This window comes from Canis aureus, chromosome 13, assembly GCF_053574225.1.
Source record: "Canis aureus isolate CA01 chromosome 13, VMU_Caureus_v.1.0, whole genome shotgun sequence".
Taxonomy (NCBI): domain Eukaryota; kingdom Metazoa; phylum Chordata; class Mammalia; order Carnivora; family Canidae; genus Canis; species Canis aureus.
The window spans coordinates 15,198,282-15,210,887 of record NC_135623.1 but is presented as its reverse complement, the minus strand read 5'-3'; the positions used below and the strand labels follow the sequence as shown (position 1 = coordinate 15,210,887).

At 40.4% G+C, this 12,606-nt stretch overlaps 1 protein-coding gene across 4 annotated transcripts in view; it reads left to right on the top strand.

Moving 5' to 3' along the window:
* The window catches only part of ZYG11B (zyg-11 family member B, cell cycle regulator), an 86,833-nt gene extending 80,647 nt beyond the window's left edge, over positions 1-6,186 (top strand). For all 4 annotated transcript variants that reach the window (XM_077844889.1, XM_077844891.1, XM_077844888.1 and 1 more), the window contains one exon: positions 3,459-6,186. In XM_077844889.1, coding sequence (XP_077701015.1) covers positions 3,459-3,649 — 191 coding nt within the window. In that variant the 3' untranslated portion in view covers positions 3,650-6,186. The remainder of the gene's footprint in view (positions 1-3,458) is intronic.
* The last annotated feature ends 6,420 nt before the right edge of the window (positions 6,187-12,606 follow it).

Below are 12,606 nucleotides of genomic sequence, written 5' to 3'. Positions count from 1 at the left end.
TTCTCATTATCTTTGGAATTTGCAAGCTTAACTATTAGATGTCAAGGTGTTGAATGGCTTTTATTGATTTTAGGGGGGGGGACCTATTTCCTGGATCTGAATGCCTGTGTCCCTTCCCAGATTAGGAAAGTTTTCAGCTATGATTTGTTCAAATACATATTCTGGCCCTCTGTCCCTTTCGGCGCCCTCGAGAACCCCAATTAAACGTAGGTTTTTCTTCCTCAGGCTGTCGTTTATTTCCCTTAATCTATCTTCATGGTCTTTTAATTGTTTGTCTCTTTTTTCCTCAGTTTCCCTCTTTGCCATCAACTTGTCTTCTATGTCACTCACTCGTTCTTCCACCTCGTTAACCCTCGTCGTTAGGACTTCTAGTTTGGATTGCATCTCATTCAATTGATATTTAATTTCTGCCTGATTAGATCTAAATTCTGCAGTCATGAAGTCTCTTGAGTCCTTTATGCTTTTTTCCAGAGCCACCAGTAGCTGTATAATAGTGCTTCTGAATTGGCTTTCTGACATTGAATTGTAATCCAGATTTTGTAGCTCTGTGGGAGAGAGGACTGTTTCTGATTCTTTCTTTTGAGGTGAGGTTTTCCTTCTAGTCATTTTGCTCAGTGCAGAGTGGTCAAAAACAAGTTGTAAAGGGAAAAGGAGAAAAAGAGAGGAGAGAAAGAAGGAAAGAAAAGAGAAAAAGAAAAAAAAGGATGAAAAACGAAGAGAAAGAATAAGAAAGAAAGGAGAAAAGGGTGGGGGAAGCAAACAGAAATCAAAAAGCAAATAAAAAACAAAACAAAACAAAACAACACGGGGGAGCATCTTCTGATTCTGTATACTTTGAGTTCCTTGACTTCCCGTGGATCTTGTCCTTCTAGCTGGTCTTCTGGGGGAGGGGCCTGTTGTGCTGATTTTCAGGTGTTAGCCCTTGGGGGAGCTACTCTGCCCCGGCCTGGTGCAGGGCTCAGTGGGGGTTGTTTACCCCGTGAGGCCCCAGGAGGAACAACCACAGTGGCGGGGCCAGCTCTTGATCCCTGGATTCAGACCCCGCAGGAACAACGGAGCTCTCAGCCTGCAGGGCCTGGAGGCTCCAGGGACGGGCCGTTGATCTGCTCAGCCCCCGGCAGGAGCGTCCTTGATGTCCTGGGCCCTCCCAGCCTCTGCCTGTCCCGGGGGGAGGTCGGATCCTGGGCTGTGCCCCAGCGCCCTGTGCTCCCGGGCCTGAGCTGTTGGATTCGCGCTCCCAGCCGCGCAGCCCCCTCCACCGAGCATCTTCCTCTGCCGGAGCCGCATCCGAGCTCGTCCCGGGGCACGCAGCCCCCTCTCCACCGGGCGAGCCCCTCCGAGCTGTTCCCGGGTCGATGCGTGCGCGCGCTGCAGTCCTTTAGGGAGCCTGGTGCACTCTCCCCGGTTCACAGTTGCTCTGTAAGTGTCCCAGGGAGCCTGAGGGCATCCCCGTCCTTCCTGGGGTTCTGCTCTAACTCCCTGCAAGTGCCTTTTCGCCCGGGAAGCTTGGGGAAACTCCCGCTTCTCTGGACAGAGTTTTCCTGTCCTGGGGACACTCCCCAGGCCTTAGCCTGGCTCCTCGCGGGCCCCCTCCCCCCTGGATGCCTTTAGTATCTTTATCCCCCCCCCCCCTTCCTACCTTGATAGAAGCACGAACTCTTCTCACTGTAGCATTCCAGCTGTTCTCTCTTTAAATCTCAGGCCGAATTCTTAGATTTTCAGGATGATTTGAAGGTTATCTAGGTAATTTGGTGCGGACAGGTGATTTGGGGACCCTACTCTTCAGCCATCTTGTCCCTCCTCCCTTATACAGCCATTTTAGAAAACAGTTTGGTGATTTCCCATAAAGTTAAGCATATGTTTAGCATTTGCCCTGCATTCTAAATATTTCCTCAAGATCATTGAAAAGCCTGCAAAACCTTGTGCAAGGATAATTATAATTAATATTTACTCATTGTAACGAAACACTGGGGGATAAGAATGCAACAAATATTCATTTGTACAATAACATAAAAAGCGTGTAGCATATTTAATGCATTGGAATACTTAAAATACTTGTACTTAATACGTAAATTTTTAAAAATACTTTAAAAAAAACCCTAAAACTATTACATATATATGTAACAATATGGATGCATCTCAAAAACATCATGCTGAGCAAAAGTAAACTCAAAAGAATGTTTAGTGTATGATTTTATTTACCAGGCAAAAAATAGTCTATATCATAGAAATTAGAAAAGTCATTGCCCGGGTAAGGCTGCAGAAGAGATTGACCTCAAAGGTACACAAGGAAACTTTTTTTTTTTTTTTTTTTTTAATATCCTATATTCTGATTGTGGTGGTGGTTACCCAAATGTATACATTTGCCAAAAGTCATCAAGTTATATGTTAAATTGGGTATATTGTATATAAATCATGCTTTATAAATATGACTAAAACTAAAAAAAATCTTTTTTAAGATTTTATTTGAGAGAAAGAGATCATGAGCAGAGGGGGAGGCAGACGCTGCCTCCCTGCTGAGCAGGGAGCCCGAGGAGAGACAGGAGCTCAATCCCAGGACCCTAGGATTATGACCTGAGCTGAAGGCAGATGGTTCACTGCCTAGATGAGCCACCTAGGCACCCCAAAATTAAAAAACTTCAAAAAGTCATGTATGGAAGAAGAAGTAATACTTGAAAACAAGGCAAAGAATATATTTAAAAATAAAGGGTACTGCATGTGTAATATGAATACCATTAAATTAAAAGAAAAACATATAGGAAATGCATAAAAGTGTAACAGTACCTATCTTACCTGTGATTTGAGATCAAAGAAATCTTCTTTTCTGGATTGTCTGCACTTTAAGGTTATGATTTTTATTTATTTTTTTGATAAAAAATGGTTTATCAATTCCATTTTTGTGTAAAATACATGGTAGAAATCTATCCAACCTAACCAATCAACATACTACCTGCCCCATGGAAAGGTACTTTTATCAAACTGATTTTAAGAACATCGAAATGCTTCTTTTACCATGTCTAAAGTAATTGCCTACGCTTTTCCATATAACTGCTTTAAATTTGCACATACCTCCATTATTTCCTCCATCCCAGTTGTATTCCTCATCCCAGGATACGGAGGAGGAGATTTGGTTAAAACAGCTCTCTAAGCAGTTTTCTGCTCTCCTTTCTTACCAAATAGAGACTTGTGGATGTGAGGGACCAACAGCCCCTGCCCCAGTTATGGTAGCCTTGATAAGAGAACCATATATATATGAATATGAGAATCACACACATATATATAGGAATGAGAAAATCTTTATTATTTGTGGAGCCTCACAATATAGACATAACATCATTACAAAAGTATTTATCAAGCTGTAGCATATGTTAGTAGTAAATAACAAAATATCTAAAATTTAAATGAAAAAAGCTTTTTTGCATGTGGGATAATTTTTAAGTGTCTCTCCTCTTTTTCAGCCTCAAGGTATTGCAGCATGCTGATTGAGGAAGGAGGATTGCAGCATTTATACAACATCAAAGAACATGAACAGACTGATCCCCATGTCCAACAGATTGCTGTGGCCATTCTGGACAGCTTAGAAAAACACATTGTGCGCCATGGGAGACCTCCTCCCTGTAAAAAGCAGCCCCAGGCTAGACTAAATTGATAGCCATAGGTAATTGGATAATTGAATCACAGGAATCCTTTTTGTGATAGGTTCATTTGCAATATCTTATCCTCTGTGATGTTTTAGGGGTTTCTATGACAAGAGTCATAAGATCATTTTGGGATTGATGGTGTACAGTACTGCCCATGTGAACAGTCTCTAATTTGTCTTGTGATTTTTAACTTCTGGGGCAAGAAGGATCTCTTCCTTCATCATTGCCTTTTAGGAAATTTCCCACATCTCTCTGTGTTTCAACTTATCTGTGCTTGGAATTCTACAGTTTTATGATAAAGTTTGCATGAACCCTTAGGCCAGACTTTTCTGATCTTAAGGTCCCTTCCAGTCAATTTGCAGCTTCAGATAAGCTGTTAACCTGATTTCTGGCACTGCTTCAGTTGTAAGTTTTATACTGCTTCTGTATAAAATGCCTTTATTCTGTGTCTGTGTACCTTTTATAAGATGTCCTTCTTAGTATGAAAGAACAGAAATCTGAGTCCTCTTTGAAAGCTACTCACTGACTGGAGCCTGGGTAGCTGGCAGGAAAAATATATTAGAAAGAAAACTAGTAAGGGGAGATTAGGAACTGGAGAAAGGTCTGCTCTTATAGTATAGTTTTTAAACTGGGACAAGCTATCCTTCCAGAGCCTGCCTCTCCTGAGGTAGTGAGCAGTAGCTTGTTCTTCACATTTACTCCTGGGAGCATGGGCTGCTGCTTCCTACACAGACTGCTGGTTACTCTAGAAATATTTCCCCAGGCATCACAGTGTAAAATATTACAGCATTCTGTGTTAAAGATTAACTGTCTGAATCTCTATACATCATACTGTTGTGAAAATGTGAATTTTTATAAAATTGTCTCTTGTTAAAACTGACCTTTCTTTTCCCTCTATTTCAAAGTCATTTTGTTCAGTGAAATAGAGATTACACATGGTATTACTTGCTCAGTTAAAATACAGTTAACAACAGTAAATTCTGTCACAAGAAGTTAAATTTTTCTTTTGTTTCAAAATACCTGTATCTTAACGTTCTCATGTTAGAGAAAGATGTCCATATCTCACTGCCAAAATTGAATGAGAAGCACTAGGCTATTGTTAAATGTAATGATTCTAGTTGTGGTGCATAAGAGGAAATATTTTTTAATGAGTTATTTTTTAGACAGTTGCCTTTCCTTTATGATACTTGTTACAGCATAGTAAAGAATCAGTTCTCATTATATTAATAATGACAGCTGGGAGGCAGCAAGTCACCAAGAAACTTAATTTCCATTTAAAATTTTAGTTTGTGAATAAGGTTAGTGACAATTTCCGATGACTGTTTTCTTCATAGATGGCCAAAATGTTTTCAATAGAGATTTAAATGGTATGTTTAAAATGATGGTGATTATTCAGAAGCATTTTTATTTAGAGAGGAGCTGGCTTATTAGTACGCTGATAACATTTTTGATATATGTATTTCAAACCACTGTCACAGAAATCATACTTGAATTATTTCATACTCCTTCACAGGGATGAAAACTTAAACTAAAAGAAAACAGGTATTTAGAACCATTAAAAACCATATTCTGGATTACTTCTGACTTAATTGGTTTAAGGAATTTTTATAGGCACAAGAAATTTTCACAGATTGTCTATTTCAGGGGAAGTGGAAAATTCTTCTAACTTTCCCCCTTTTTTCCAGATTTTAATGTCTAAGGCAAAATTTAGAAAATAGGATGGCCTACACTAGCTTGGAATTGCTAGCTATGTTAACTATCTCCAGGTCTCTTAGCTTGTATAGTTAAGGGAAAACCTGTTTGAGAAGTTTGGCTTGAAGTTTCTCTTATATCCTGTTCAAGACAAAAATGCATGTTCCCTATAGGCTAATCTTAGGTTTTTATCTTTACAAATTGTTTTGAATTAGCTAAAAAGATACAGAAAATAATAACTCCCTTCATTATTCAGAATAACTTGATAGATGAAGACTCAAAAATACTTAAAATTAATTTTAAATTTACTACTTTGAGCATTGGTAATGGTGGAATATTTCTTAAAAGCAAAATAATTGATCACATCCCATATAGAAAAATTGTAGTGCCTTTGTGGTTGGGATAGTTCTTAAAATTATGTATCTTACTTAAGGCACAGAATCATCTGTAAGGTCTTGAATCTGGCTAAAATATAGTAGATGTGTATATTAAAATTATGAGGCATAATTGACCTGTGTCCACAGTTAGAATCTATTAGGCCTCCCTTTTACATGAGTATACTGGAATGTAACAGTACTTGGTGCCTTCAAGGTTACCTCTGCAGTGGTTTAGAGGTGCTGTTTCAAGCACAATTTAAGAGTAGGGTTGAACCACTCATTGCTCAAATCATTGGTACATTCAGATATGGTAAAATGTTACTCCAGTCCACAAGCAGCAGCAAGGTTTAGATCTACCAAAGGAAATGGAATTACATTTTTTTTAGAGTATAATGATGCATGTTGGTATCATTGAGTAAAACAAGAATGGTCTGAAATTAAAGCAAAAATAAAGTATCTCGAAGGTGCAATGGAAATGAGCTGTACTTAACTCTGTGAAACAATCTTTTCTTGAGTGAAGCTTTTACCTAGCCTCTCATATAAGGGAGTTAGATCGTTTTCAACAGTAGCTGCGGAGGCACAATGGAGGCACAATGGAAATGCAATGTACTTAACTCTGAGAAACAAGCATTCCTAGAATGCAGCTTTCATTATCCTCTCACTTAAAGGAGATAAAACCTATTTCAACAGTAGATGTGGAGGTGCAGTGGATATTGGATATACTTAACTCTGAGCTTTCCTTGAATGCAGCTTTCAAGTAGCCTAGCCTCTCACATACGGGAGTTAGGACATCTCTCAAAAGTAGGTATGGAGGGACTTTGGAAATGCACTGTACTTAAATGTGAGAAACAAGCTTTTATTTCTTAACTATTTTTCTTTTTACACTTTTTAATTTAAATTAAATTTGCCAACATAGTGTATAACAGCAAGTGCTCAAACCATCAAGTACCCTCCTAATTGCCCATCACCCAGTTACCCCATCCCCCCACGAAACACCACTTGCACAACCCTTTGCTTGTTTCCCAAAGTTAGGAGTGTCTCATGTTTTGTCACCCTCTCTAATTTTTCCCACTCAGTTACCCTCCTTTTCCTTATAATCCCTTTTACATTTGTTATATTCCACGTATGAGTGAAACCATATGATGAATGTCCTTCTAAGATTGACTTGTTCAGCATAATAACCTCCAGGTCCAGCCACATTGAAGCAAATGGTAGGTTTTCGTCTATTTTGATGGCTGAGTAATATTCCACTGTATTCATAGACCACATCTTCTTTATCCATTCATCTTTCGATGGACACCGAGGCTCCTTCCACAGTTTGGCTATTGTGGACATTGCTGCTATAAACATTGGGGTGCAGGCATTCAGGCGTTTCACTCTGTCTGTATCCTTGTGGTAAATACCCAGTAGTGCAATTGCTGGGTTGTAGGGTAGTTCTGTCCTTAATGTCTTGAGGAACCTCCACACTGTTTTCCAGAGTGGCTGTACCAGTTCAGATTCCCACCAACAGTGCAAGAGGGTTCCCCTTGCTCCACATCGTCTAGTTTCTTGTTAATTTTCGCCATTCTCACTGGTGTGAGGTGGTATCTCATTATGTTTCTTTTTTTTCAGATTTTATTTATTTATTCGTGAGAGGCACAGAGAGAAAGAGGCAGACACAGGCAGAGGGAGAAGCAGGCTCCATATAGGGAGCCTCATGTGGGACTCCATCCTGGGACTGCAGGATCAGGCCCTGGGCTGAAGGCAGGCCCTAAACCACGCAGGGCTCCTCTCTTGTCTCACATTTAGATCTTTCATCCATTTTGAGTGTATCTTTGTGTCTGGTGTAAGAGAATGCTCTACTTTCATTCTTCTGCATGTGGCTGTCCAATTTTCCCAGCACCATTTATTGAAGAGACTGTCCATTTTCCAGTGGATAGTCTTTCCTGCTTTGTTGAATGTGAGTTGACCATAGATTTAAGGACCGATTTCTGGGTTCTATATTCTGTTCCATTGATCTGTGTCTGTTTCTGTGCCAGTACACACTGTCTTCATGATCCCAGCTTTGTCATACAGCTTGAAATCTGGCATTGTGATGCCCTCAGGCATGGGTTTTATCTTTCAAAGTGCCTCTGGCTATTTGGGGTCTTTTCTGATTCCACACAAATCTTAAGATTATTTGTTCCAACTCTCTGAAGATAGTCCATAGTATCTTGATAGGGATTTGTATTGAACGTGTAACTTGCCCTGGGTAGCATTGACATTTTCACAATATTAATTCTTCCACTCCATGAGCATGGAATATTTTTCCATCTCTTTGTGTCTTCCTCAATTTCTTTCATAAGTGTTCTATAGTTTTTAGGGTATAGATCCTTTACATCTTTGGTTAGGTTTATTCCTAGGTATCTTATGCTTTGGGTGCAGTTGTAAAGGATTGACTCCTTAATTTCTCTTTCTTCAGTCTCATTGTTAGTGTATAGAAATGCCACTGATTTCTGTGCATTGATTTTGTATCCTGCCAAACTGCCGAATTGTCCATAAAGTGGGAGCCACCAGTATGTCAATCAATTAATAACAAAGTAAAAAGATAACTAGATAATAATACACTAATAGTAGGAGTCTTCAACACGGCAATCTCAGCCAATGACAGACCTTCTAAGCAGAACATCACCAAAGAAACCAGGGCCTTGAATGATACACTGGACCAAATAGATTTCACAGATATACACAGAACTTTCCATCCAAACATAACTGAATATACAACTTCTCAAATTCACATGGAACTTTCTCCAGAATAAACCACATACTGGGTCACAAATCAGGTCTCAACGGATACCAAAAGACTGGGATTGTCCTCAGCATAGTTTCAGGGGACCACAACACTTTGAAACACTTTGAAACTAGAACTCAAACACAAAAATTTGTTTTCTTTTTGGTATTTTTTTAAATTGGAGTTTGATCTACCATCATATAGCATAACACCCCATGCTCATGCCATCAAGTGCCCCCCTCAGTGCCCGTCACCCAGTCACCCCAACCCTCTGCCCACCTCCCTTTCCACTACCCCTTTTTTGTTTCCCAGAGTTAGGAGTCTCTCATGTTCTGTCTCACTCTCTGATATTTTCCACTCATTTTCTCTCCATTCCCCTTATTCCCTTTCAGTATTTTTTATATTCCCATATGAATGAAACCATATAATGTTTGTCCTTCTCCGATTGACTTATTTCACTCAGCATAATACACTCCAGTTCCATCCAGATTGAAGTAAATGGTGGGCATTTGTCGTTTCTTTTTTGTTTGTTTTAAAGATTTATTTTTATTTATTAATGTAGAGGCAGAGACACAGGCAGAGGGAGAAGCAGGCTCCATGCTGGGAGTCCGACGCGAGCCTTGATCCCGGTACCGCAGGATCGCACCCTGGGCCAAAGGCAGGCGCGAAACTGCTGAGCCACCCAGGGATCCCCTGCATTTGTTGTTTCTAACGGCTGAGTAATATTTCATTGTATACATAAACCACATCTTCTTTATCCGAGGACACTGGGCTCCTTCCACAGTTTGGCTATTGTGGACATTGCTCCTATAAACATCGGGGTGCAGGTGTCCCGGCGTTTCATTGCATCTGTATCTTTGGGGTAAATCCCCAGCAGTGCAATTGCTGGGTCATAGGGCAGATCTATTTTTAACTCTGAGGAACCTCCACACAGTTTTCCAGAGTGGCTGCACCAGTTCACATTCCCACCAACAGTGCAGGAGGGTTCCCCTTTCTCCACATCCTCTCCAACACTTGTGGTTTCCTGCCTTGTTAATTTTCCCCATTCTCACTGGTGTGAGGTGGTATCTCATTGTGGTTTTGATTTGTATTTCCCTGATGGCCAGTGAGGCAGAGCATTTTCTCATGTGCTTGTTGGCCATGTCTATGTCTTCCTCTGTGAGATTTCTGTTCATGTCTTTTGCCCATTTCATGTTTGGACTGTTTGTTTCTTTGGTGTTGAGTTTAATAAGTTCTTTATAGATCTTGGAAACTAGCCCTTTATCTGATAGGTCATTTGCAAATATCTTCTCCCATTCTGTAGGTCGTCTTTTAGTTTTGTTGACTGTATCCTTTGCTGTGCAAAAGCTTCTTATCCTGATGAAGTCCAAATAGTTCATTTTTGCTTTTGTTTCCCTTGCCTTCATGGATGTATCTTGCAAGAAGTTACTGTGGCCAAGTTCAAAAAGGTTGTTGCCTGTGTCCTCCTCTAGGATATTGATGCAGTCTTGTCTCACATTTAGATCTTTCATCCATTTTGAGTGTATCTTTTTGTCTTGTAAAAGAGAATGGTCCAGTTTCATTCTTCTGTATGTGGCTGTCCAATATTCCCAGCACCATTTATTGAAGAGACTGTCCTTTTTCCAGTGCATAGTCTTTCCTGCTTTGTCAAATATTAGTTGACCATAGAATTGAATGCCCATTTCTGGGTTCTCTGTTCTGTGCCTTTGATCTATGTGACTGTTTTTGTGCCAGTACCACACTGTCTTGATGACCGCAGCTTTGTAGTACAACCTGAAATCTGGCATTTTGATGCCCCCAGCTCTGGTTTTCTTTTGCAATATTCCCCTGGCTATTTGGGGTCTTTTCTGATTCCACAGTATCTTAAGATGACTTGTTCAAACTCTCTGAAGATAGCCCATGGTATTTTGATAGGGATTGTATTGAACGTGTAACTTGCCCTGGGTAGCATTGACATTTTCACAATATTAATTCTTCCACTCCATGAGCATGGAGTATTTTTCCATCTCTGTGTCTTCCTCAATTTCTTTCATAAGTGTTCTGTAGTTTTTAGGGTATAGATCCTTTACCTCTTTGGTTAGGTTTATTCTTAGGTATCTTATGCTTTTGGGTGGAATTGTAAATGGGATTGACTCCCTAATTAACTTCTCTTTCTTCAGTCTCATTGTTAGTGTATAGATGTGCCATTGATTTCTGGGCATTGATTTTGTATCCTGCCACACTGCCAAATTGCTGTATGAGTTCTGGTAATCTTGGAGTGGAGTCTTTTGGGTTTTCTATGTACAGTATCATGTCATCTGCGAAGAGGGAGATTTTAACTTCTTCTACACCCATTTGAATGCCTTTTATTTCTTTCTGTTGTCTGATTGCTGAGGCTGACTTCTAGGACTATGTTGAATAGCAGTGGTGAGAGTGGACATCCCTGTGGTGTTCCTGATCTTAGGGGAAAAGCTCCCAGTGTTTCCCTATTGAGAATATTTGCTGTGGACTTTTCACAGATAACTTTTAAGATGCTGAGGAATGTTCTCTCTATCCCTGCACTCTGAAGAGTTTTGATAAGGAATGGATGCTGTATTTTGTCAAATGCTTTCTCTACATCTGTTGAGAAGATCATATGGTTCTTTTTTTTTTTTCTATGTTGTTAATGTGATCCTTCACCTTGATTGTTTTATGGGTGTGGAGCCAGCCTTGCATCCCAGGGATAAATCCCACTTGGTCGTGGTGAATAATCTTCTTTACATACTTTTGGATCCTATTTGCTAGCATCTTGTTGAGAATTTTTGCATCAGAGACCAGAAAATAAAATAAAAAAAGAACAGAACAAAATAAAACAAAAGGACCACTAAAGTGGAAAACAAATTTTAAAACAAATTAGTAAAAATAAAGAGGCAAATACCACAAATAAAGAAGAATAAAGATAAAGAAAGTGAAGAAAAGGGGAAAAAGAGAAAAATTGGGGGATAGGTGGTGGTGAAGAAGTTGTAGTGGAGAGAACATTATCTACCTGAGGGGTCGTAGAGGGTGATCTTTTTGGTTTTGATTGTATTAAGTTCTGTATGTTGGAAGCTGCTCAGTACCAAATTTATATAAACCAGCAATACTTGAAGGCCCTACCATTGACCACCAAAACATAAGGTAAAAGAGGGGCAGAGTGGGAAGGAAGAGAGAATATAATCTCACAGAATGAACCAACACTGTGTACCACTTGGTTCTAGATGCATGATGGTCATGTTTTATAAGGCATTAATTTCCACCATTGTAGAACAAAATGAGGTAGAGAAAAAAAACAAAAAACAAAAAGAAAACCCCTATCTCAACTATCTCCCAAAATTAAATTGAATACATTGAAAACGAATCCAAAAGGGAAAACTATATCTAAGACATGTAATTGTAGAAATATGAAATTCAAAAAGGAAGAAACTTCACAATGAAGAGGTGGTAAAATCTTGTAGTTAAGATGGTAAAAGAAAAAAAATATTGGAAATTTTTAGTCTGATATAAAAACGAGTTGTAATGGAAAAAGCAGAAAAAAAAAAGGGGGGGGGGCAGCTCCAGTGGCGCTGCGGTTTAGCGCCGCCTGCAGCCCAGGGTGTGATGCTGGAGACCTGGGATCGAGTCCCACATAAGGCTTCCTGCATGGAGCCTGCTTCTCCCTCTGCCTGTGTCTCTGCCTCTCTCTCTCTCTCTCTCTGAATAAATAAATAAACAAATCTTAAAAGAGAGGGGAGGGGCAAGATGGCGGAAGAGTAGGTTCCCCAAATCACCTGTCCCCACCAAATTACCTAGATACCTTCAAGTCATCCTGAAAATCTACGAATTCGGCCTGAGATTTAAAGAGAGACCAGCTGGAATGCTACAGTGAGAAGAGTTCGTGCTTCTATCAAGGTAGGAGACGGGGAAAAAGAAACAAAAGGCCTCCAAGGGGGAGGGGCCCCCCCGAGGAGCCGGGCTGAGGCCGGGGCGAGTGTCCCCAGGACAGGAGAGCCCCGTCCCGGAGAAGCAGGAGCTGCACCGACCTTCCCGGGGGGAAAGGGGCTCCCAGGGAGTTAGAGCAGGACCCCAGGAGGGCGGGGATGACCTCAGGCTCCCTGGGACAGTAACAGACACCTGCGCCCCGGGAGAGTGCGCCGAGCTCCCTAAGGGCTGC